At 37.7% G+C, this 26,810-nt stretch overlaps 1 protein-coding gene across 1 annotated transcript; it reads left to right on the top strand.

Moving 5' to 3' along the window:
- Window positions 1–16,314: 16,314 nt before the first annotated feature.
- On the top strand, window positions 16,315–19,747 carry LOC114265963 (uncharacterized). Its single transcript, XM_082880721.1, has 8 exons — window positions 16,315–16,390; window positions 16,841–16,905; window positions 17,005–17,073; window positions 17,233–17,243; window positions 17,348–17,365; window positions 17,934–18,378; window positions 18,955–19,163; window positions 19,279–19,747. The coding sequence occupies exons 1-8, from the start codon at window positions 16,315–16,317 to the stop codon at window positions 19,745–19,747; spliced, it is 1,362 nt and encodes a 453-aa protein (XP_082736847.1).
- Window positions 19,748–26,810: the final 7,063 nt, after the last annotated feature.

The following is a 26,810-nucleotide window of genomic DNA, read 5'->3' as shown; positions in this document are numbered from 1 at the left end:
TTGGTGCCCACAGTGTATTTGAACCAACTTAGTCTTGATGAATTGGTTGGGCTGGACTCTTTGGAGTAGGCTGGACTGGAATTGGGCTATTGTGGAGTTCAAGTTTTGGGGTTTGAGATGATTGGGGTTCAAGTGCATCCATTATACACAAGTCCGTGATTTCTGGAATGAACATCTCAGGCATGGGTAAATGGGCTGGGGTGATGTATATGCTAGGGTTGAAGGTAGGTGGGAGTGTATGAATAAGGTTTGGATTTTGTGGAAGTGGAGGTATGCGGTCATGTACGGGAAGTGGGTTATTGGTTACATTGGGTTCTTGAGGTGGAACTATCGTCCAGTTGTTGATGAGATTCTGAACCTCATGACGAAGGCAGTATCAACGATCGGTGTCATGACCGTGCTGCTGATGGTACGCACAGTATTTGGTGGGGTTATGTCTAGCAGGGAGTGGGTCAGGAAGATGTCAGGGATCAAAAGGCTTGAGATATTCTCTTTTCACCAGGACTTTTAGTGAGTGGGTTAGGCTTATATGGAGGGAGTGAAGGTTCTACCTTGACCTTGGGTCAGGCCGGCTATTTGTGGGCTGGTATTACCAAAAGGATCGACAGTCTTGGTAGTAGTGGTAACGATATTGATTTTGGTAGGCCTAAGAATAGTGCTATTGCTAGCATTGGTACCCCTAGTAAACGACCTCTTTGTTGGTTCACCTGTTCTATGGATAATTCCCTCCTTCAAAGTGCTCTCAATCTGAGCCCCCAATTCATGTAATGCAACGAAGGTAGATAGTGGCGCGACTATCATCTCTGTAACATGTCTGGTTTAAGGTTCTGAACTACCAATCGAACTTGTTCCCTCTCTAAAGGCTTGCTTGTCATTCGGGCTGCATTTGCCCTCCATCTAGCAACAAAGTCAATAAAGGGTTCCTTGAATTTTGAGAGGTTGCCTCTAGTTCACTGATTGTTACCTTCATCTGAGTATTGTAAGAATATTGATTAACAAATCCCTCAGATAGTTCTTCTTAGTTCTGCTTGGCCAAGTCTTCTAGTTTGGCATACCAAGTGGCTGCCACTTCTGATGAGGTCATTTCAAATAATGACAATTTCTGAGCCCGCGTCAAACCCATTAGTTTCAAGACATTCAAGAAGAGACGGATGTGGACGATAGAATCTCCGCTTCCATCAAATCTGTTAATGTGCGACGTTTTGAACTTCTTTGGAAATCTTACAGAAGCCTCAGTATAACCGTCTTCAATGTCTGGGATGGAATTGAAGCCTTGAGATTTCTTAAGCATCTTTTCCAGCTTGGTGATTTTTATCATGGAAGGATCGATGTCATCGATGTCTAAACGAAGAAGCCCTCCGTGAGGCTATGCTAAAGGCCTGAAAGCTTGAGCTTGAGCTAACACTTCTTGTGGATCTGGAGCTTGGAGATTTTCAGCTAGGAGAGGTAGATCAAGGTTCGGCGAGGTAGCTGGGACTGGATGTGAGGTAGATGCCCTAGATGGGCATCGCATTTCAGCAATGGTCTCATCTTGTATGGCGATTCTTTGGTTTAGTGTATCTATGGCCTTTTGAAAGGCCATCATCATAGTTGCAACTTTTTCTTGACTCTGTGCCATCATGGGTCTGCTGAATTTGGTAATTAGGGAACTAGATGGGTGTAACCTGAGAGCTAACTAATAAAGATTTAGAACTGGTTACGTTTGATAGATCTGAACTGGATAGATGGATTTGACTGATTGGGCTTTTCAGAATGGATCTTTTGGGATTGAACGAACCTTTTATAAGTTGGCCTTTTGGAATCAGATGGATTGGACCTTTACTGAGTGGGTTTTTTCAAGATTGGATAGACTAGACCTTTGCTAAGTGGGTTTTTTTGGGATTGGACAGACTGAACCTTTGCTGAGTGGGTTTTTCTGGGATTGGATGGACTGGACCTTTGCTAAGTGGGTTTTTATGGGATTGAATAGATGATGATGGGTTGAGTTCTTCCGGGTTAGATTGGGCTTGGCTTTTTTTGAATTGGGTACTGCTTCTTCTTGGCAACCTGGCTCAAACAAACCTAGCATTAAAAACAAATACCCTATCAAATTGAGGTACCGGATATGCTGGTCAAAACATAGCAATATACAAATTTTGGCCCTAGTTCTGGTCTTGCTGAAAATTCACCCATTCAAATACAATCCCCATATCTTAATTTTTTATTTTTACCATATCAAACACAAACCCCTAGGTTTTGACCCGAATTGTAATTCTGATATGACCTTTAAGGTTTAAATGGAATCACCTCAAGATTAAGACTCCCCAAAAATTACATCACACATTGCCAAAGATTTCACATTCTGCACAAACGGCATTCAAAACGCCCCTATGAGAGGTTAGGGTTTCCTTGTCCTAGCTTTCGAGTGATCTACAACTTCACTATTCAAACAAGCGGTATCACAACATCTTGCATATGGGCGAGCATACTGTCCTATGCTGGAATAGTCACTTGAGCTTATTACATGCGCTAGGCCAATTGGACAAAAGGGTACCTCATCAAGATTACCTAATATATCTCTCACACCTAACACCGAAAAATAAAAGGAGGATCAAACGGTATAGCGATAACCCAGATCTGAGGGTTGTATTCCCAACGTGACATTGCCTACATCCGACCAGTCTTTTGGCAAGCGTCCGGCAAGTGGTCCAGGATATCAGATGGTAACATTGTGACTTAAGAGCACCATGCAAATGCAATGCAATGAACATATGTATGTAAATAAATTTCACATCATGAAGTCCAAATCAAGTTCTCTAAATCGCTAGCAGAGTCGCCAGAAATTATAGCTGGTTTTTTGTGCTCCTTGGAGGGGTTTAGTCTCCTCGGGTACAATAACTCTATAGTTTGGACTCTTGTGGTTCTGAATCTTGTTTCACAAGTGTAATGTGAAATAGAAAATGAATGAGAGTCCAAATCCGACAAATCCTAGAAAACCCATTAATCATCAAAGATGCCAAAAATGGACTGCATTGCTAGATTTCAGAGTCGTTATCTAAATATTTTTGAGAAATTTAGGAAACCCGTGACTTTTGCTAAAGGCCATTTGTCTGTCATAACCAAAGTTGTCTCGGTTAGGGAACTTAAGTATGAGAGTAAAAGGTCATGAATTAAGCACACCCTCAGTCGATCAAAAATCGGTCTTTATTAATCATAATGTGAATTTTATCAACATTATATGCTCATGTTCTATTATTATACTAACTTACTATGTGAGGCAGATAAGTATAGACTGTTTCGTTTGCTTTGGAAATGACTTGATTTTATGTGATTTTTAAAAGAGTTTTGAGAGCTCACAACTCAAAAGGAAATAAATGAGCCCGTACATATATATGATCAAAATCATCCCCAATGCAAGTAAAATAACCTTCATTCATAGGCATTCAAAGAGGTATTTCAAACAAGCACATAGCCTCATGATAGTATGCTTGTCATGGCAATACGAACACTCATGAATATGCTAAAGCCAAAAATTGTTTACGTAGTACTCCGTGGCAAGTTGAAGAAAAAGAAATCAATTAGAAAAATGCATGACCCTAACAATGCACATGACTAATGCAACACATACAAAAATGTAACAATCGGATTCAGCTTCTTAACATGACATACGAATCGATTCAAGGCATACAGTAGCGCATGTATTCAAGTAAGTAGGAAATAGCAATGATAGTGTGATGAGCCAAATCCTAATGCATGCAAAGATAGATGCAAATCAAGGCAATGATAGAGAAAACATGATGCTATACAACTATAGTAAGAAAATAAATAAAAGGGAGAAAGAAATGAGGGTTGGGAGACATATATCAAATGTTACAAATTTTCCCTCACACAAGAGGGTCTGAATGTCCTAATTAACTAATTATTTCAACACCAAATTATATAACTAATTATTGCAAGTCTGAATGAAAGCAATTAATTAATTACAAGTTATTCAAAGCGACTAATCTGAAATTAAACGAAAGGCTGGGAATCGCATGCGCATAACTAAGAACATCCTTCTGAAACCCCCTTTGCTCACTACCAAAAGCTGCTCTATTTACAGTCTAAAATAGCTCTGTTTTAGGCCTTAGGATCTGCTCTATTTATTTGGAAAACTACCACAACCGTACAAAAAGGGTTGGCCGGCCTTGAGAAATGGTCAGCCGTACAAAGTGATGGCCAACTAGCCACTATTGTTGGGGAAACACCTGCTGCGACAGAACTAAAATAGAGGCAAACTGGGGGTTTTCAAAAGATGTTCACCATTTCTTCTCTCTCCTGTCATGAAAAATTCTCAAGGAGAAAGTAGGTTTGCTTCACAAATCATCAATCATTGAAAATTTATTGTTTGATGATCTTTAAAGGCAAAAGGAAAAGACTTAGCTAAACAAAAAAAGGGTGCTATGCTCCTTACCTCATTCCTTTCATGAACTTATTCAAGGAAGAGGTAGACATGCTTCACTCACAAATCATCAAGTCACATGATAGTACATGATGATCATAGAGCAATCAAAATGAAAAAAATGTAACAACTCAACTCCTTACTCATGGAATAAGAATGAAACATCCATTTCCATGCTTCAAAGTGGAACTAGAAGAGACTTTTCAACACTTCTCAAGAAAGAGCTCTTTAGGAGCAACAAAGCAAGTAAGGAAATAAAACAAGAAAAAAAAAGCTATTTATCAGAGCTTAAACACACAACTTGCAAAAATTGTTGACAACTCCTCTTTTTCATGGAACAAGGATGAGACATCCATTTCCATGTTTCGAAAAATGATCGCTAAAAGAGTTATTCAACACTTTGACCATGGAAGCTACTAACTAGCTTGAAGGTGGACAACAAGAATATGAAAGCAAGAAATTTACCGCTAAATAAGCAAACTTGTGGTGGGGTGGCTAAGCCAAGCTTTAATCCTCCCATGACCACAATGTTCCAAGTTACACAAGGAAAGCTAAAAACGATCAACTCAATGGATTGGTCGCTATATCCTACACACGCCAAATCTGAGAGGATTTACAACAACACAAATATAATATTCAAAGCATAAGAAGTAAGAGCACATGCAGCGTGGAGGACTAATACCTTTTTATAAGCCCATATTCAAGTCATATGACACAAAAAAAACCTAAGAACAATGCTATAAAGGTACTAAAATTTAACCAAATGAAGTGAAAAGAAAGTAAAAAAATGGAAGAAAAACAAAGGAGTACACAACTAGTGAGTTAGCCAATGGAAGGGTGGCCAGTTCACTCACTTGTAACAAAGTTTTAATCACATTTTAAGCTAAAAAAAAACTCTGAAATCACTATGTAAATACAAGAAAAAGAGAGAGAAAAGATGGTGAAAATGTTCGAAATTTACCTCTTGAAAGAGAGGAAAAGCTTCTTAGTTCATAAACCACAACCTAAACACTCTCAAGGAGCTGAAATTGTATTCAAAATCTCAACAAAAGGCTTTAAGTTCAAGCTTGTATGGTATATCTATAGTGTATGTATATTTCAAGAGAGGAGGGAAGTGTGTTGGATAAACTATAGGTTCTTGGATGATTTTTTCTAACCCCAAACCATGAGGGCGATATTGTATTTAAGAAAAACAATTGCTCACGTCAAAAATATCTGTAAAGAGACAGTCGGTCCAAAGCATGTGCATGGGAGCAGCTACAGCTATCAAAAATATCTATTACGCTGAACATGACCGGCCAGCCAATCAATTGTACGGCCGGTCCAAAAAAGTGGTCTGCCGGTCATATTTTGGTATCGTTGCCACTGAGAGCTGTCCAGGCCCAAATACCCCCGGCTGGGTCCTATTTTGAAAAAAGAATTTTTTAAGCGTCTAAAACATTTTGGTCAAAAATAGGGTGCAAGGTTTGGGTTTGAAACTCAAAACTGAATTCTTTTGCTGAAGATTTGGATGATTCCATCGCGTAACATTTCATCATCGAGTGTTCAGTGTGAAGCACCTAAGTCTTAAGGGTGGTCAAAATAGAGTGTCTACATATGCATTTGCTCAAAACTTACTAAAAAATTTTTGTACTCCTTTTGGAATAGTTTGAAGAATCCCACATCCTTTTGGAATGGTTTGAAGAATTCCGCATCCTTTTTTTGGAATGTTACATTGGAGTATTATCTTTTGAAAAAGTACACTAAGGATTTTTTTTTTTTTATATGTTACATTGGAGTGTTATACTAAGGAGTTTTTTTTTTTTGGAATGTTACGTTTGGAAAAATGCATTACGAATTTTTATTTTTTTGGAGTATTACATTGGAGTGTTATATTTGAGTGTTACAGTTTGAAATTAGACATATGCCCAAAGCTTACTAAGGAGTTTTTGCACTTCTTTTGAAATGTTTAAAGAATCCCTCATCCTTTTGAATGTTTGAAGAATCTCATATTTTATGTCATTTTTGTACTCCTTTTGAAATGTTTTCCATATAAAAAATCAATCAAAATTTGATTCCCATAGATTGTGTACTTTACCTTTCGAAAACAAAAAGAAAAAAAGAAGAAGAAAATAATAGAAATAAGGGTATAACCGTAAATCTAATTTTTAAATAATATATTAAGAGTGATGTTCTTAACACCCTGTCAATTATTTTGGGCTCTCCATTTCTTTAGACCCCCACTTATAAATTTTAAAACCCTTAAAATTTCTTTTCTCCTCCTAAATAATACCAAAATATCCCTCTGAAAACATTTTACCCATTCAATTGAATGCACACCCCCCACACCCCAAAAAATCTCTCTCTCAAAAACCCTAACAAAACCCACAATGGTGATTACTACTTCATCTCCACATACTTGTTCATAACCTTATAATGAAAAAATAAATATAGGATTTTTAATCTTCAATCCCTGGAATATATAAGCAAGAAATTGGGTTGAGATTTTTCTACATGAGAAAGAAGAAGAAGAGCCAAATGTGATTACTGTCAATTGCCAGACAAGACTGACTTGGGTTGTGATCTCTACCGCCTCATTCTTTTCTTCGGTTTGACGATTGTTAGAGTTGGTTACTTGTTCCTGAGCAAATAAGAAATGTTCGGTTACCTGTTCCTAGAGAAATAAACAATGTTCGGGCCTGTGTTTCTGTGACAACCCTCACCTCTGATTAGTGCTAATCTCTGATTGAGCATGATAAGTAATTGAACAGACTGAAATTCTGAACTGAATGCATGAGTATATTGCTTTACTTGCATTTCTATCTGTTTGTCATTTGATTGATCTGTTCATGTTTTAAGTTTCAAACTGTAAATTGAAGGCCTTATCAGCGACCGAATCTGAAATTGATTGGTATTTTATGCTAATTAGAATTTATGTGATTTTATGGTGAATTTAATTGAAATGTGATTTGGTATGATTAAATTAGATTAAATAAAGCTAAATTACATTAGTTTAAGTTTATTACAATATTGCCATTGAGTGGCCATTTTCTACAACATTGTTTGGCACGTTTATACATCATTTTATTCAGCCATTTTCTTAGACCCAAACTGTGGAAGAGAGAGAGAGAGTTAGGAGAAGTTTGGAATTCATCTTGAAATCTTGCTTGAATCTAGAGGAATTGAAGAGAGATTGCATAATTGAGCTTCTATACTTGGAATTCAAGACTTAAGGTAGAGATTTCATCCTCTTATTTGTACATTTGAGTTGTTCTTGCATGGTTCATGGTAAATTGGTGATCTAAGTCAAGAATTGACTTAAAGAGTTGATTTGTGTAGCTAATTCATGTATGCATGTACATGTTCTTGGAATTTGAGGTTGTTTTTAGAAAATCCTCACATGCATGTCCATTTTCTAGTTGTAGTTCATGAATCCATCATGTTTTTGGAAGGGTTGACTCATTTGATCATGTGTTAGAAGCTTTGAATTCAATTGAACACTTACATGTTAAACGTACATCTTGTTCTTGAAGTTTATTTGAAATTCGTGTCTAATTGACTTACCCTTGGGTTTTGATTTTTCAAATTGATCTTCAAAACGTGTTATATTATGGGTTTAAAGTGTTTTTCCAAAAAATTGGCCAAAAGGATCGAATTTGAGGCTTTTAAAGTTGAGTTTTGTGCTTGGGGATGAATTTGGAAATTCCAGATTTTGGACCCACGCTCGAGCGTAGGACTTCACGCTCGAGCGTACACTCTGAGTTGTGCATCTCCGTTCGAGCGTGAAAAGTCACGCTTGAGCGTGAAATGCATATGCCTAGAAGTTCATGTGTTTTACAGTCCGCTCGAGCGAGAAAGTTCACGCTCGAGCGAGGACCTGAGTCTCATGCTCGAGCCGAGGTCGAGCGTCCGTCGAGCGTGAATTGCATGCATCTAGTACTTTTCATGAAGTTTGCAGTCCGCTCGAGCGAAGGAAGTCACGCTCGAGTGAATCTCCTTTGTCTACATGTCCGCTCGAGCGTAGAAAGCCACGCTCGAGCGAGACCCTTGTTTTCTGAAAATTTTGAAAAGTGTTTTAAAGTGCATCTTTGCATCCTCTTTCCATCGTAGGCATTCTTAGGCCATATTTAAGGCATCTTATTGAGGATATTGATGTAGAACTACATCGAGTCAAGATAGGGACTAAGTTGTTGATTCCCAAGTGTGTAACTTAGTGTGTGTTCGTTCTGTAACTGTGTAGGGTTGGCATCCGAGGACGCTCATTAGCTGCTTATAGCCTAGTGCTCTGAGAGTAACAATGTTGTAAAGATATATTCAATCATGAATATTTTCTGAATGATCAACTGTACTGCTTTCTGAAAAGATATTTCTTACTGAATGAATGTTTGTCCTATTTGTGAACTGTATTCGTGACATCCATAGCAAATTACTGTTATTGCTACTGTTACAGAGATCTCTGTCAGTTCCAATGTTGGAACCACTACTGTTTACTGTTATGATGGCTATCAATTGACTGTTCGGTCTGTTAAGACCTACTGTACTGTTTTGCTATTGGATACACCACAAATAACTGCTATGGTTTCTTAGTGATTGATATGGCTGTTTAAATACTGAAAGGACATTCATTCTTAACCCCTTTACGCATATGTTATTCATTAGGTTTTAGCTCACTGTTTCTATTTATATGTAGGTGTCTAGGCACCGGACCGGAGCTAGGTGCGTCGGGTTAACTCCCTTTTGTCAAGCTAACCTTTGTGCCTCACTTCGAGGTTCCAAGTTTGTTCAAGCTAAGGCTTTTTAGGATGTCTCAGCTCACCCTTCTGTCTCCGTTTTGTTGTATTGTTTAAGACTTGCACTGTACTGTTATGGTAGGGATTTGGTCCCTAACTTGAATGTCTGTATATGATGTATGTATATACTGTTTTGGTTTTGAATGTGAATATATTCAGAAAAGTCTTTTTGCATTCAGACTGTCACAGCTCATTGGATATCTTTTATTTACTGTTTTGGCTTCCGCCAGCCCATTTACTCAGTATTACTGTCATTACTGTTAAGCAGGCCTTCGGTGATCACGGATTACTGGCCGGTTGCAATGCTAAACCCATATCGTTGGAGTTGGAGGGTGGCGGTGGCGGTGGGGGTGGGGGTCCAATATTATAGAATATTAGTTCTTATTGATAGGTGGGTGTTCCATTTAATAATGTCTTTTAATGTAATTTTATTTTATGGTATAATTGTAAAAAAAAAATTATAAAATGGGGGGTCCAAAGAATTTTGGCAGGTGCTAATAGCAGCACTCTTATTCTTTTAATTACGGTGGTGCTAGATGCACCAATTAGTGTACTGACTAGTGTATCAGCACTAGTTATAACATTATTATTGACATCACTCATAATATAAATTATAAATACCTTATGACATTATTATTGACTTCACTCATTACATAAATTATAAATACCAAAAATCTCTTAAATTATGTCACATCATCAATTGGTACACTAATTGGTGAATATAGTATAATTCTTTTAAATATGGTGGTGCTACATGCGCCAATTAGTGTATTAACTAGTACACTAATTAATATACTAATTGATGTATATAATATTATTATCGGCATTAAATAAAATAACTTTCTCCATGGTAGTATTAAATAATTTTGTTTATTTTTATAGTAAAATCATTTATTTTATTTATTTATTTATTTTATTTTGTTGTAGTAGACGACAAGAGATAATATTACATCACCACATCATCATTTTCATAAGAAATACTACAAAGCAAATTTCTTACTGTTTAATAAGAAGCACTTATAAATAGATGCGTTTTTATACTGTTTAATTTTAATTTTAAAATTGATTATTAATTATTTATTTGAAACTGTGCGTAGCACAGGTATTACGCCAATATAATTTAATACAAGATACATATTATATCTTGCAACAGTGAGGTATTAATATTAGGAAAATGTTATAAATTTTAAATAATTTATCAAATTTTTCATATCAGTGTTGGATCCACATACTATCTTGCAACAATGGGGTATTAATATGAGGAAATGCTATAGACTCTAAATAATTTATCAAATTTTCTATCAAATTTCTCACATGAGTATGAGACCGACACAAACCCACATGTGTGTGGATCCCACACCCATATGAGAGATTTAATAAAAAAATTTGGTAGATAATTTGAAATCCCTAGCATAACTCTTAATATTATGAAAATTACTTTTCAGAGAGTATTTTCAAAAATTATTAAAAAATAAAAAAAAATGTATAATTTTAAATATTAATATTGATAATATTTATTATTTTAAATATATATATTGTGCTAAAATCCTTTGATATCTAATTGTCCCTTAATATCATGTTATGTTTGAGAAATTATTCAATAATTCCAGAAAATCACGTGATCATACTCCAAGTCAATCACCAATTACTTAGGGCCTATTTGGGAAGGGCTAATTTGGCTATTTTAGCCACAAAAAACAAAATAGGCTATTTTAGCCATAAAAAATAAAACATCACATCTAATCCATAATCATTATACTCTTCTCTCACAAAAAAAGTCAAAAAAACCAAAAAGCCCTTCCCAAACTAGACTTTTTAGCCTATGCTAAAATAGCCCAAAAAGCCAAAAATTCAAAAATTCAACCCACTTCCCAAACCAACTAGGGATGGCAATTTAAACCCGGTCCGACGGGGACCCAACCCCCCGATCCCGATTTGAGCAGTTTTTCCCTGAAAAATATCCCCAACGGGGCGGGGATGGTATTCAAAAATTAATCCCCGATCAGTTTTGGACCGGGGACGAGGGTAACTGTCTTAGCCTCGTACCCGGCCCGGCCTTGTCCCCGTTCCCTGGCCCCGTCCCCGTTTTCCCGATATAAAATTACTATTATACCCCTATATATATATATATATATATATATATATAAATCAAACCCTAAAACACACACAACTCTCACACGGTGTGAGTCACACCGCCTCTCTCTCTCTCTCTCTCTCTCTCTCTCTCTCTCTCTCCGCCGAGCTCCCTTCTCTCCCTGCCGATCTCTAGCCGAGCTCCCTCCTCCTCTCTCTCTCCCCACCGATCTCCCTCATCTACCCGCAGATCTCTCGCCGATCTCCCTCATCCTCTTCCTCAGTTCGACCGGCGAACGAGACCCACCATCATCTCCAAACTTTGTCGCAACCACAGCCCTAAGAGGCTGGCCACAGCGGCTCTGATCGGGCTCCCCGCCGATCTCCCTCCTCCTCTCTCTCTCCCCGCCGATCTCATGCTTTTGGGTATGTCTGTTGGGTATTAATTTTTTAGAACTGGGGCTGATGAGGAAGATGATGATTCCGCTGCCATTGTTGACAACTCTTGAGCTTGTTCTTGACCCCTCTCTCTCTCTCTCTCTCTCTCTCTCTGTGAATGTTTCTGATTTTTTATTTTTCATTTTTTACATTTGATTTCCGATCTGTGCGATTTGTTGAATATATATGTTAAATTTGATGTGTGTGTGTGCTGTTGTTGATGATGATGAAGAAATATGTTCAGATCTGTTGTTATTGAAAATCTATGGTTTGTTGTTTTTTTATTTTTTGACCGGGGAATCTTCGGGGTCGGGGATCCCCGATCCTCGTTAGGGGGCGGGGGCGGGGGTGGGAGTGGTAATAGGCTCCCTGTTGGGGATCGGGGTCGGGGACGGGGAAATTTCAACCATCGGGGATCGGGGACGAAGAGTGTGATCCCCGGCCCCGCCCTGCCCGCTTGCCATTCCTAAAACCAACCCTTAGTCTCATGTTATTTCTCCATCCCTAATATAAATCATGGGCTCTGACCTCTCTCTACCAATCAAAATTTTAAGAAACACCACGTGTCTATACCCTAAAAATACTAAATAATCACCTTTTATGTAAACCACCGTTTGCCGCCAATAACTGAAAAAGCTCTAAAGGAATCAAAAACAATCCCTACAAAATTCCATTCCATCTTTGTCTCTCTTTCCTGCCTTCTTGATGATTGTCAATTTTAGAAAGTAATAGTAGCAACTCAATCACATAAAACACAGAATCAATCCCATAAAATATAAGTAAATGGTAAAATCGTATCTCTTATGATAGATTCACCATATGGTATGTATGGTCATAACTATTTTATGTGATCAATTATTTTGCCAATTTTGTATGCATAGTTTTATTAATATTTGGCAAGTTGGGTTTGAGTTATTTTTTTTGCCTAAAATTCGTAAAAAAACAAAATAAGTTAAAACAGTTAATAAGACAAAATATCACATTAAACATATAATCATTTCATTTTTTCTTTCACAAACATTACATCCAACAAAAAAAAATCTAATCATCATTTCAAATAGTAAAATTTTAGCCTATTAAAATAATAAAAAATTAAAATCACATACTAAAATAGTAATTTTCTAAACACCCACGTAAAAATAGGCAAAAATATAGACACAAAATCAATTCCATAAAATAATCGCAATCAATACTTGTTTCCATAAAAAGGTCTGACATTCTCCATAGCAGTAGATACAAAGTTTACGGTTATGATTTTTTTAAGCACCTATAAATAGATGCTATAGGTATGAACATTATAATTAGCGTACATTCTTTTTCATAAGAAACACTGCAAAGCAAGTGAGAGAGCAAAAATGGCCATGAACAAATTGGCACCCCTTTCCATGCTGTCTCTCATTGTCCTCTTTAGTTTACTCCCTCCCTCAAGGTACTATTATTCTCAAACTTCTCTCACACTTTTCAAAAGAAGACTCACTTTAGTATATAACTAAGAATATTGATCAACAAAGTTTAAAATAACTATGTATTTTTTTACTGTATTTCACAAAAAATTTCAAGATGTCTCCTTTATAACAAAATAAATCATGAATTTTTAATTTTGTTAAGTTAAATATTAAATTTTTTATTTGTTTTCAATATAAACTTTTCTCTTATTTCTGTTATATAAAATCGACCAAAAAAAAAATAAAATTTTAGTTTTTAAACTCAACGAAAAAAATATGTTAAACATTTATATACACTTATATTGAGTTTAATAACTAAAACTATTTTGGGTTAATTAAAAAAAAAAAAACTTAAGAGTTCACGCATTTTTCGCTTTAAAGCCAAGTGTTTTGATTTTGACCAATTAAACTCTGAAATTATATTTGTATTTCAATATGTCCCTTTCGTCCATCTCTATCTGTGTAAGGTAACGGATGGCGTTTAAAGTAAAAAATGTATGAAACCTTGGAATTTTTTGTATAATTAACCATTTTTTAAAATTAAAATCACTAAAAATAAAAAAAAAGGATTAATTACGAAATAAATCCTAAGGTTTCACATGTTTTTCATTTTAAACGATGGAGATGGACGGAGGGTCACATTGAAACAGGCCTCAAACTACATGGTTTAATTTGTCAAAATTAAAATACTGAGATATAAAGTGAAAAACGCATGAAACCTTAAGCCCTTTTTATTTTATTTCAATTAACCCCACTATTTTTTCGTTGTTTTTACTTAATGAAAAAAAAATTAATAATTTAGATTGAAAATAAATTAAAAAAACTATAATTTAAATTGATAAAATTAAAAATTAAAATTTAGTTTATTATAAAAGACAAATTTTGATTTATTTTATTTTTATAATTTTCTCGATTTTTTATTTGTTTTCTTTACTTTGGTGCAGAGGAGTAGAGTTTTGCGCTCAGAGCTTGAAATTGCCAGGGACATGTGGGCCAAATGCAACTTACGATTGCTTCTTGGCATGGAATGCCAAATGTGGAGCGAGTGCGATTACTCACGGTTGCACATGTGCCCCTGCTGCAGGGAATCAACACTATTGTACATGCCAAGTTGTTTGTGGTCAATGTTTGCCTTAGTACTAGTGCTAATTAGGCAGTTATTATTATTGGTGATCATGATAAATTTACAAATGTTTGCCTTCATCATCATAGATTACCACGAATGTGGAGGCTTATAATGTTATTGATGACAATAAATCACATTGCTTGATACTTACATGTCATCTCCCATTGGTTAATTCAAGTGCTGTAGCTCGAAAATTATAAAAAAAAATTAAATAAATAAATAAGTGGATGTTTGAAATGTTTTCACTTTTTAAGTTGAAAGTCAAAATTATTTGTCATTAGTTAAAAAAAACTCAAAAACTACTCAACTTTTTTACTCATAAAAAATTGGATAAATTACTAATAAGTCCTAATAGTTAGATTTTAATTTTCATCAAGTTTTATTAAAAATAAATCCTAATAAAATTGTAGCTAAAAATAAATTTTTTGACAATTTTTTATATATGTCGCTAAAAATTGACCATTAGTAACTTTTTAGTCATAAAGATTGTGCAGGGTAATTTAGTCATAAAGATTTAAAATGAAACAAATTAGTAGATGAGGGAGGTTAGTTGTTACCATTTTTAGTTGAATAAGGCAATAGTTGAAAGGGGTAAAATATAATTTACTCTACCATTATGTTGATTTGATTTTAAATGTCATAAATTCAAATAATGAAACAACCTCTCCACACAAGATAAATTTGTGCACATTTGACACTTTCCAAATTCTATAATGTTGATAATTTTGTGTGTGAAAATTATCTTTTTTACACTTGCTTTGACCAATTTTGTGTGTGAAAATTATCTTTTTTACACTTGCTTTGACCCTGTGAATATATATTCTGGCTTCATCCCTATCTATTGATTGACCATTTTTCTTTTTTTCTACCCCTTTCTCTACCCTCATTATCATGGCAATTGTCAATGGTTACTCTGTATGCATCTCATGGGTTGTTTTTTCCATCTATATTCGTTATTAATACTCCATTTAATAGCTTTTATAAATTATAGTAATATACATGACCAAAAAAGAAAAAAAAAATCTTACAAAATTTATATATCATGATATGGCGGGTGACTGTAAATGTGCTTCAAAATTTTGATTAGGCACACTAAGTTAATAAATTTATTTTATTACTATTATGACCCTGTTCAAAATAATCAAAATATACTTAAGCTAGAAAAAGTGCAAATCATATAGTATCTTTGAACACCCATCTCATAACGAGTACCAATCTTCTCCTCTATTCTCTTACTCTCTTAACTGTCCTTGAATCCATCATTCACGCATTTTATTTTATATTGAAGTGTCAATAATCAACAATGAAAAAGATATTTTTAAATTGCTTCTGATAGAAAATTTATGATTTTTTGTAAACTTAATACTCCATCTAATAGATTTTATAAAGTATGGTAATATATATGACCCAAAAAAAAAAAAATTTCTTACAATATTTATATATGTGATATGGTGGGTGGCTGTAAATGTACTTCAAAATTTTGATTGGGCACACTAATTTAATAAATTTATTAAAATGATCAAAATATACTTATGCTATGAAAAAGTGCAAATCATAATATCTTTGAACACTCATCTCATAAGGAGTGCCAATCTTGTACTCTCTATTCTCTTACTCTCTTACTCTATTACCCTTGAATCCATCATTCTTGTATTTTATTTTATATTGAAGTGTTAATAATCAACAATGAAGAAGACATCTTCTCAATTCTCTTACTTTTTTACTCTACTGTCCTTGAATCCATCATTCTTGCATTTTATTTTATATTGAAGTGTTAATAATCAATAATGAAGAAGACATTTTTAAACTGCTTCTGATAGAGAATTTATGATTTTTCATAAGCTTCTTTGTTTCTAGGAATTGATTTTACGAACTTTATTCAAAAATCTCATACCAAACAAATTATATTTATTCGAAACTTGTTTTAAACAAATTATACTTTTTTGACATTGTGTTTCCAAATTATTCGAAGTTGTTCAGTACTTCATATTCAAACAAAATACATCTATTCGGCTTTTTATTTTTGTACATTTTAATTTTATAATGACGGTGGTAGCCGGCGGTGCAACGGTGGTGTGCAACAGTTTGAATGATAGTGGGATTGATGTGAGAGTTTCTTGTAATTTTGTTTTTGTTCAAGGGTGGATTATGGGCTATTTGTTGCATGGGTCTCTTAAGAATGTATTTACTCTGAGGATAGAATGATCATTATTTGGATGTTTAAAATAGTAGAATAAAATTTAAATTTCATAATGTGATGTACGAAGTATTGGGACATTCAATCAAAATTTTGGGGTATGTATAAATTATTAGCTTTAAAACAAAATGCTCACAAATATAATATTTATTTACTAAAATGATATTGTCTCATAATTTTTGTGTTATTTTTTGCCTAAATTTTATGTATGAATAGCATTTTCTAGATATAAATATTATTATTGGGAAATTTATTGGAAACACCTATTATAGTAAATTATGGTCCATTTGGTCCCCTGTTTTTTCCCTTTGTTTGACAAGTCCATTTAGTGAGTACTTTCTTACTGGGTAGTCCTTTTTCAAATGTTAATAGGGTGTAGCCGGACAGATATGCCCTCATGTTCCAATTTTATGAGGATTCTTATGCGTTTATCTTTGGTATGTGCAAGTCACGTTTTGGGAGAGTTCAGGATAGCAGTTTACATAGGTATCAAATGGGGGGGCTAGGGTTTTATTGCTTTCTGTTATTCGGAGTAGGGCAACGCAATTAGGGTTGCAGTGAGGGGTTACGTGGATCTCTGGCTTCTACCGGTCGTTTTTTCACAGGTACATTATGAAGCCATTTTATTATTCAACATTTGCACCTTCAGGATCACTCAATATTGAGGCTGTCATTGAACATTGGTTTAGTGTGTGTACTCATTTTGTGCCTGTGCCCGGTTCTTTTTTATCAGTTGCATTTATATGTTGTTACATTGTTGTCAGGAAATTCGCCGGTATACCCCGTTCGGTGATTAATCAATGCAATCGTTTAGGACTTCATTTTTTTTCCTGTTCGACTTCTATTGTTTTTTGTTATCGCACATGGTTCTTACTGCAGGTCTATTTCAATTGTGGGGTTCGTGTGGGAGAGGGGGAGTGTTTTTTTCTTGTGCTTGTGGGGGAGAGAAGGGAGTGTTTTTTGCTCTGTTCATGTGGGGGAGGGGGGGAGTGTATCATTTTGCACCAATGGTGCGTATTTCTATACGACTTACACATCTTTTCCTTACAGATGGACGCATTTATAATGCTTATGTGTTGTTACCAATCTACGAATGTCGCGTACAACCCACAACCGCCACACATTTATGACAAACTAGCGGAATTCGTTTGTTCAAAATTCAAGGAACTCACCCCGGGGAATTTATTATTTTTCTTCAAAATACTGGGATACAATGAGTTCACGTTACAAAATGATGTTGACGTGGAAAATATGCTTTGTCTTGCGTGGTTGTTCCGGTTACAGGTTGTTGACGTGGTTGTGAGACAAAATTTGGGTGCGGACACATGGATCCAATCCAACAATCAGAGTGTTAGCAAAACATTATCGTCGTGTCGCCCAAGTGTGTTGGAAATTTTCGACATAAATGATGAGGTTGATTTGTTGCAGACATTCTGCCCCTATAATGATAAGGTATTCATGTCAGAGTCATGGAAAGTGGGTTCACTCATAGAGGACAGCATTTTGAAGGTGGTGCAGCTGAATTCCGCAATATGTTGCGCAAATACGCTGTTCAGTGTGGCTTCAAGTTCACATATGTTAAAAATGACTCTGTCCGGATTATTGCCATTTGCACAATGTCTGCAACGAAGGGCTGCAATTGGAATATTCATGCAAGAAAATTGGAGGCATATGGGTTCTTCTACCTCTGCAAATGGGTTAGTGAACATACTTGTGGTGTTGCTATACGCACGTCCACAAATCGGCTTGTTGGATCTGACCTGGTGGCCGACATCATAACAGAGCAGATACGTGACAGGCCGCTCACACGTCCCACTGAAGTTATACTTGACAAGAAACAAGATTACGGTCTTGACATAACTTATCGTGTGCCATGGCTTGGGGTTGAAAAAGCAAGGGGGAACTATTTGGTGTGCATTCAATGTCATTCGATCAGTTGCGGTGGTATAGCGTTGCTGTGATGAAACACAACCCCGGCAATTACGTTACCCCCAAGCACGATGAACACACCCACCGGTTCACAAGATACTTCATATCTTTCAAGGCATGCATCGATGGGTTCACCCACTGTCGTCCACTCTTTTTCTTTAATGCCACATTCCTCAAAGGTTCTTCAAAGGATTTTTACTAGCAGCCACTGCGAAGGACGGCAACCAAGGTTTGTATCCCCACCAAAATTTTTGTACTAACGCATCATTTTATCATACATAAACGTTTCCACCATTCACACATTCACGTTTGACATTCACAAAATATACTTTTCAACAATAGTTGTAAACGTCCATCCATGTTTTATAGGGTTATTCCCACTAACATTCGCTGCGGTCGACTCCGAGAACACGACAAACTGGTCTTGGTTTCTACAAAACCTCGCACATGTTCTAAATGGGGACAGACCACTCACATTCATTTCAGATCGGAACGCCGGGTTACTGGAAGCAATGCCAACTTCTTTCCCTAACGCAGAACATGCCTTCTGTTTGCAGCATTTGCATAGAAATCTACGTGACAGGTTGCGTTATACAAACAGTATGCACCGGGCTGGGTTGGTGAGCAAATTACGCCATTGTGCATATGAACCAATGATTACCGCGTTCAATGATAAACTCGAACAATTCCACAAATCAGGTCGTGATGTTGTATCTGAATTCCTTGTTACCACACCACCACAACATTGGGCTAATGCATTTTTCAGGTAAATGAAATGGGCATCACCATTATTCTCAACAAAATTCACCCTACACAATGTTACTAAACCGTCCACATCGTGCTACAATCCATAACACCCGTAACTCATTTTTAAATTGCAGGGGAAGACGGCACGGCGAGATGTGCTCAAATGCTGCAGAAGCATTCAACTCATGGATACGAGAGGCCCGTAATCTGCCAGTCACCAGGATGGTTGACAGCATTAGAGCCAAAATAATGCGTCAAATGTCAAAGCGTGGAGATGCATCCCAATCATGGACTGATATAATATGTCCCAAAATGGAGTCCCATTTGGAGAAAGCATTCAACAAAGGCAGGTTATGGCAAGTCAGCCAATCAAATGCAGACGTATATGAGGTCCACTCATGCCCTTCGGTTACAGTCAACATTGACACCCAAACATGTACATGTTTCCAGTGGCAACTTAATGGATTCCCCTGTGCACACGCGATGGTCACCGTTAGGAAAAGCGGTCGTGATTTGAACGATCTTGTAAAACCCTACTTCCATGTGTCAGAATACCATTCAACTTACGCTGTAAGTATCTTCCCAATTCCAACCGTGGAATAACCACCGTTTGATCCGCATGACTACCTCATCAACCCTCCCGTTGTCAAACGCCCTCTCGGCAGGCCAAAGAAGAAGCGGATACTATCAAGGGGTGAGCATGTGCAACAGATCCGATGCAGTAGGTGTGGCCACATGGGGAACCACAACAGGAAAGCCCGAACGTTCAACATTACAATTTTTCAATTTCTGTACCTATGCTATGACAACGCCAAACAAATATTTATTTACGTTTTTGTTTTTTTCATGAACATTCTCTATCCACTTTTGAGGCAATTATATAAAAAGTGTGCAACGACACACCCTTTATGAATATTCAATGTGTAATGTACACATCATATAATATGTGTATTACGACAATAATCAACCCTCCAAATTTCACACATCCACACATTGCCAACAAAAAAAAAAGAACAACACATACTGTACCAACATTACTATGGGACTAAAACAGCACATTTTAATCACTCACCAGTTTTCGAACATTGAATGTAAACAAGTTATTTTCTTGTAACAACACCGTGCCATATCCACGTAAATCGTTATTTACTTGTTTGTTATTTTCTATAACTATGCAGTGCCACAGACACATAATATGTTATTCACGTGTTTGTTGTACCGTCCTAACATTACCCTGGGACTAAAACAACAATTTCGGAGCCACTTCCATTTAGAAAACATATTACATTATATTCGTTTCTCACCAGATGTTATCGTCGTGTTAGGTTGACATTACACGTACACAAACACTCCCTTCAAACGTTAACATAGCGTCGCACATGCTAGAAACCACATTCCTAACACTTACAGCAACCAAGTCATACATAACACTTAAACACTATTGCAACCACTATGCCAAACATAGTTACATCACATCCTTTTCTTCTAACGTTATCACCACACATTCACATCACTCAATTGCATCCACTTCCGTCCTACAAACGTGTGACAAAAACTAATACAGCGTGACATGCACTTCACGATATGCAATGCATGGTTTTCGTTCCAACTGACACGTTCTCGTCATTTCAACATGCCATCACACTCACACCAAAACTCCCTTCAAACATCAACATGGCTTTCTACATGCTCCCTTTCCTCACACGGCGACGTAGTGTCCAACGTGGTTGACCTTGCATTGCTCCCACCCCCAGTGATCACGTTCCACTACTACCCACACAAAACAACCACTACACACACTTCACATTGCACGTTAGGACAACATCATTAATAATAGAACACTTGTTTCAAAGCATACGCCAACCATGGTCATACCCCACACCTTTTCAGCTAACATAAACAACGCACCACCCACCTTTCACTGCATCCATACATTATCCGCTGCATGATACAAATATTCCAAACACGCTCCCACAAAATTGACCACGTTACTCAAACAACACCAACCCCCTCCAAACTTATAAAATCTCCAACTCCACTCACTCGTTACATACACACGTCCCATGAACAACACATCAACTGACCCCACCGTTGCCCAATAACCAAACGAGAACCAAAACTTAACCTCGCACACCCACCACCCAAATAAAAAGAAAAAACAAACAAAATCGCCCCACCCACTCCAACAAACACACAACCAACACACACACTCACTGTTGTTCCACCAAAATAAATTTGAATCCACAATCTTAGCGCAACAAACCAACCAAAAAACATTCATGTGCAATTAAACAGTTTCACCAAATTTCAAAAAAACTCAAAAACCAAATCAACATATTCCCCATGTTCCAAACAAAACAAACAAACCACAATAACTGTATGCGCACATAGTTCACTACACTACCCCCAAAAAATCCTAAATTATTATAATTTTCCACATTATATCAATGTTTGCCCCATATTGCTGGCAACCCCTCTCAGCAGATCCCCAATCAGCTGTTTCACCATGTTATCCCGAAGAACACTGCAGTTGCCTCCTTGCAAAGACCGTGCAACATCCACATGGTGCACGTACTGTCTCATGATGGCGCAAACTACAATTGCACAGTCAAGCCTGTGAAACCAAACATATAATTAAAAAACCAAATTACAAAATGATATGGATCCAATTTGTGGCATTATTTACGCTAACTAGATTACGCGCCACTTACGATTCTAGCCGTTGCTGTGGGCATTCCACGACTAACTCTACCGGCGTATCGACTTCCTGTGTTCCGATAACGTCAAACACTCCACGAGACGCCATCGACTCCCGTTGCACTTGGAAAAAAATTCTTTTCTGCACAATTACCAAACAAAACAAACTAATATTAACCCTTATGCAATTTCGAGGGAAACCCAACACATGCACTAAATCACCACTGCGCAAACTCACCAACATCATAGCTTCCATGGTATGAGCATCTCCCGCACCACCCCTATTATGCATCGAGTTGTAATGTTTCCAATTACCATCCTCCGTGTCGTGCACAACAAGTGTCCAATGCGATTGGTGGCATAGGGGGAAATGGAAGTAACGTGCGTCTCTTGCGCCACACACGTTATTCATCACGTATTTCGCCCTGGCCGACTTATTATCATTCTTCATCATGTCCTGAATTAGCCAAATAATCAACAACATAAAATGATATAATGTACCAAGCAAACACATAAACATATGCACGCGTAAGACCCTCACCAAACATATACTACTGAAGAAGTAAGATTTATCTGGGAAATCGTTCACTGCATCAACTTCTCCTACTCATCTGTAAGCACTTCAGCGTACGCATCTATCACCTGTGAAATGGTAATAACAAACTGTGAACTATCACACCCACAATGAAAACATGTGCGACCGAACTATCATTCAGTAGCACTACAATATCCAATTACTAAAAAAAATTCACCACAACTTACATTTCTTCTCACAGCCCCCTGTCGCACAATAGCTCTTACATCAGAAAAGTAAACAGCCTTACCATCCACTCGCCCAACCCACATCACCGCCCTGCACACATTTTACACAACAAAACAGTTAGATAAAAGCAACACACGTCAAACACATTATGTCAAAAAAAAAAATAAAAAAAAAAAATAAACAACAACAACAAATAACAACAAACAACACATTTGCTTACCTATCACCATATCTGTCATACGCAATCTATATGATACATTTCTCGCACTCAGACATCATCTTCCACACAGTGTTACAGTTGTTTATACCAAACCCAGAAAAATTCTTACCCACATCACCAACCTCTTCAACGTCAATAACATCATCACACTTAACACGGTCGAACCCATGCCCAACATTACCGTCTTGTGCACTTCCACCTTTGTTACCCACCTTCTGATTCCGCAAATGCACCTTTGGAAATTCAAATTCTGGTAATTTTAGATTTTTCCTAACCTTCCCTTTTATATTACGCACAAACGAATTCGTACCATCGTCCAACGCACCACCATTCCCAATCACAAGACTGATGACAACCACTTCATGCTCTCCAACCTGACCCACACCAGCATTTACATCCGTCTCACCACTACGTCTGAAACCATGCACATACGACAATGGGGACTCATTTATCACAACATCGCTACAAACTGCTTTACCACCGCTTCCCACCCCCTGCACACCTCTCCCCTCGTCCCTCTCAGGTACCATTTCACCAACAGCCTCACCAATGAACCCATTGTAACGTTGCATGACATTGTGCATGGCCTGATCTGCAAGTTGCTCTTCCAAACACGCTACAGTCCTCTTCAACTCCGCATTTTCCTCTGCCAATTTTTTAATTTCCTTATCTTTAACTTTAAAAATGCTCTCGAACCCTCCAACCAGATTCAGTGCCTGCATCTCATTCTTCTATTTCAACATTGCAACCTCGTCCATCAAATTTGCCACAAACTTTTCTGTCTCATCTCTACTCACACCGTCAACCACAGATTTTGTACTAGTTTGAAGATGACCCCCCTTGCCACTAACGTCTTCAAAATCCAACCTGGATGTTCCCACTTTTATCCCCGGACATGCATCCACGTCGCTCCCTAATTCCCTCAACTGTCTACCCACTCCTTCATCATTGCCAATGGACATCTTGCCATCTACTACTTCAGTCTTACCCCCAGCATCATCGGTATTCGCGTCACTACATCATTCATGTAAGCCACCTACCACTAAGCCCGTACCGTCATTGACCATGTCTGCATCATCACCCGAGCATGTACAGCCCATTAGGATGGAACGTTCGTGTTCCGCAACCACCAAATTATCTGGTAATACCTACACGCAACACAAATTCCCCAAACCATTCAGATGTGGCCCACTAATTACATCGGAAACAATAAATACACATTTTAACAATAACACCACATATAAACAAAGCAAACAATACCTCAAATTTTGCTTGCACAGATAGTTTCACCCCTCGTGCGCTGGATACCAATTCACCAACATTCCATTTCAAAAATCTTGGAAACATGTGCACCAATTTCGCTTTAACTATGGTTGTGTGTTCGCATAACTAGAACTGGGAAGAACAATACACAACACGTTACACGTCTTACACATGTCTACCACAAGCAAACAAGAAAACAATAAGCACCAATTTCAAATCAGCTACACAAACATTTATTCCACACACCACTTACTAACAAGGCGATGACACATCCAGTCACTTTCTCAGGCGTCCTGTGGAAATCCCTAACAGAACACATCAGTGAGTGTCGTATCGCTCCACACCAATCGTACAATTTCATTGCTTCTAAATTTTAACATATCGGATAAATGTCCAACTAATTGTCTCTCCAGAGTTTGCAAAAAACAACTTCCCACAAACATAAAGGCATAACAATTTTGCTGTGTCCTCATGATCACGTGGGGTGTCTCCCGCTGCTGCCTCAGTCAATATATCCCTGACAAGTTTTGCTGCAATTCGACTCGTTCCTCCACACCTACGTTGCACAAAATCCAACGAAGGCCTCGGTCTTGGCGTCAAATCAAGAAAAACATCCCCACATTGCAATCCAAATAACAACTTGATATCCTCATCTGTAAGATCAACACTCTGTGCACCAATAACAAACTTCCCATGCTGTATGTTGTATTCCTTTATGATGCTGACCACCAAATCATTACCTTTTCTAAATTCCGTGTGATCAAGTTGATTTATCAATATCGCTTTGTACATCAGCCATAAAGGGGTTTTCCTCAAATGCACAAGGTGCACGTCCTGAAGCTTCACCGCGTACACCAACTTAATAATGCCAGACATGTTTGACCGGAAATTTAGACGTGCCTTCGGACGTATATGTGAGCCCCCCAAACATGAGCCAACTTCTTTCTGGTTGAACAACACACGCGCTGGCATCTTAATACATTTTTCCTTGCTATCTGCCAAGCCTAACGTTTCTTGCCATTGACGTTTACATGACCGCGTCCACGGACTGAGACCACTTCCACGCCTTGTAGCATGGAACAACAACATCATAAACGCTTGCTCCAAACATAAAATGAACAAAATAGCAAGTTCTTACACCAATCCACAGCACCCTAGCAAATCAAATTGACAAAGCAAAGTTCACTATTTGCATGTATCAAGATTTTATCATTCGCCTTAACCGTAACAAATGTGTGACGCGAAGTACAATCCAAACAAAACAATAAAAGTAAGCACGTGTTTATGTCCATTTCGGACTTACGACCCGCACATCCATACCACAATGTCATTCAACTATACTAACATAGTCAACACAATGAAACTTCCCAACCTAAACTAACTCACACCACCCAAGCCACAGTGTAACCACACATATATGTTCACGTACACAAAACCAAACATATGCAAGCACATGGGGGGTTACGTATCACATTAACATACACAATTTCACATTACAATTACACTTTGTCCTCAGACTCCTGTGCAAGCATGCATCCTATTGTAGTTTTAGTCAGTGAAAGGTACAGAATCAACGGTTTCCCCGGCTCAGGCAGTGACAACACAGGTGGGTTTTGTAAATATTGCTTGATCTGTTTGAAAGTAGCTTGGCATCGGCCGTCCCATTGGAACTTCTTTCGTTTCTTCAAGAGACCAAAGAGTGGTTCACAAGTTAAGGTTAATTTTGCAATAAACTGTCTTATAAATTGCACTTTACCCAGAAAGCCTCGCACCTCCTTTTCAGTCATTGGTCGTGGCATTTCTAAGATGGCCTTGATTTTGGAAGGGTCGACATCGATACCTCTCTGTGTAATCAAGAACCCCAGCATTTTCCCTACTATAACACCGAACGTACGCTTCTGAGGATTCAGCCGCAATCGAAATTCTCTGATCCTTTGGAAAAACTTTTGCAAGGCGGTGTAGTGGCCCTCTCTTTCCTTGGACTTGACAATCATGTCGTCCACGTACACCTCAACCTCTTTGTGGATCATGTCATGTAATATCGTGGTCGCAGCCCGTTGATATTTAGCCCCAGCGTACTTCAGCCCAAACGGCATCACCCTATAACAATAGGTCCCCCATGGGGTGGTAAAACCAGTCTTCTCTCGGTCTTCGGGTGCCATCAGAATCTGATTGTAGCTAGAAAAGCCATCCATGAATGAGAACAATGCATGCTCAACTGAAAAATACACTAAGTCGTCGATATGCGGCAGAGGAAAGTCATCCTTCGGACTGGCTTTGTTCAAATCCCTGAAGTCCACACATACCCGAATTCTGTCGTCCTTCTTCGGCACTGGAACTATGTTGGCCAACCAAGTTAGGTATTCAAATACCAGCAGGAACCCTGGGTCAATTTTCTTGGTGACCTCTTCTTTGATCTTGATAGCCCAGTCCGGGCGGATCCTTCTGAGCTTCTGCTTAATAGGTTGGGCCTTCTAGGTCAAGAGGGATCCAGTGCTGTACAATCTTAGGATTGATTCTAGGCATGTCTTCGTAGGACCACGCGAAAACATCTTTGAAATCTTTTAATAAAGCGACTAAGAGCTCGTGCTCCTCCGAAGACAAAGTGGATCCGATCTGGACCAGTCGCGGGTCCTTCTCAGTACCAACATTAATTTGGGTGATTTCATCAACCAGCGGTTTTACAAACCTCTCCTACTCTTCATCAAGTAAATATTTCAAAA

This window comes from Camellia sinensis, chromosome 7, assembly GCF_055761805.1.
Source record: "Camellia sinensis isolate YWXY chromosome 7, ASM5576180v1, whole genome shotgun sequence".
Classification (NCBI taxonomy): Eukaryota; Viridiplantae; Streptophyta; class Magnoliopsida; order Ericales; family Theaceae; genus Camellia; species Camellia sinensis.
The sequence above is the reverse complement of the archived record's forward strand: the minus strand, read 5'-3'. Positions and strand labels throughout refer to the sequence as shown.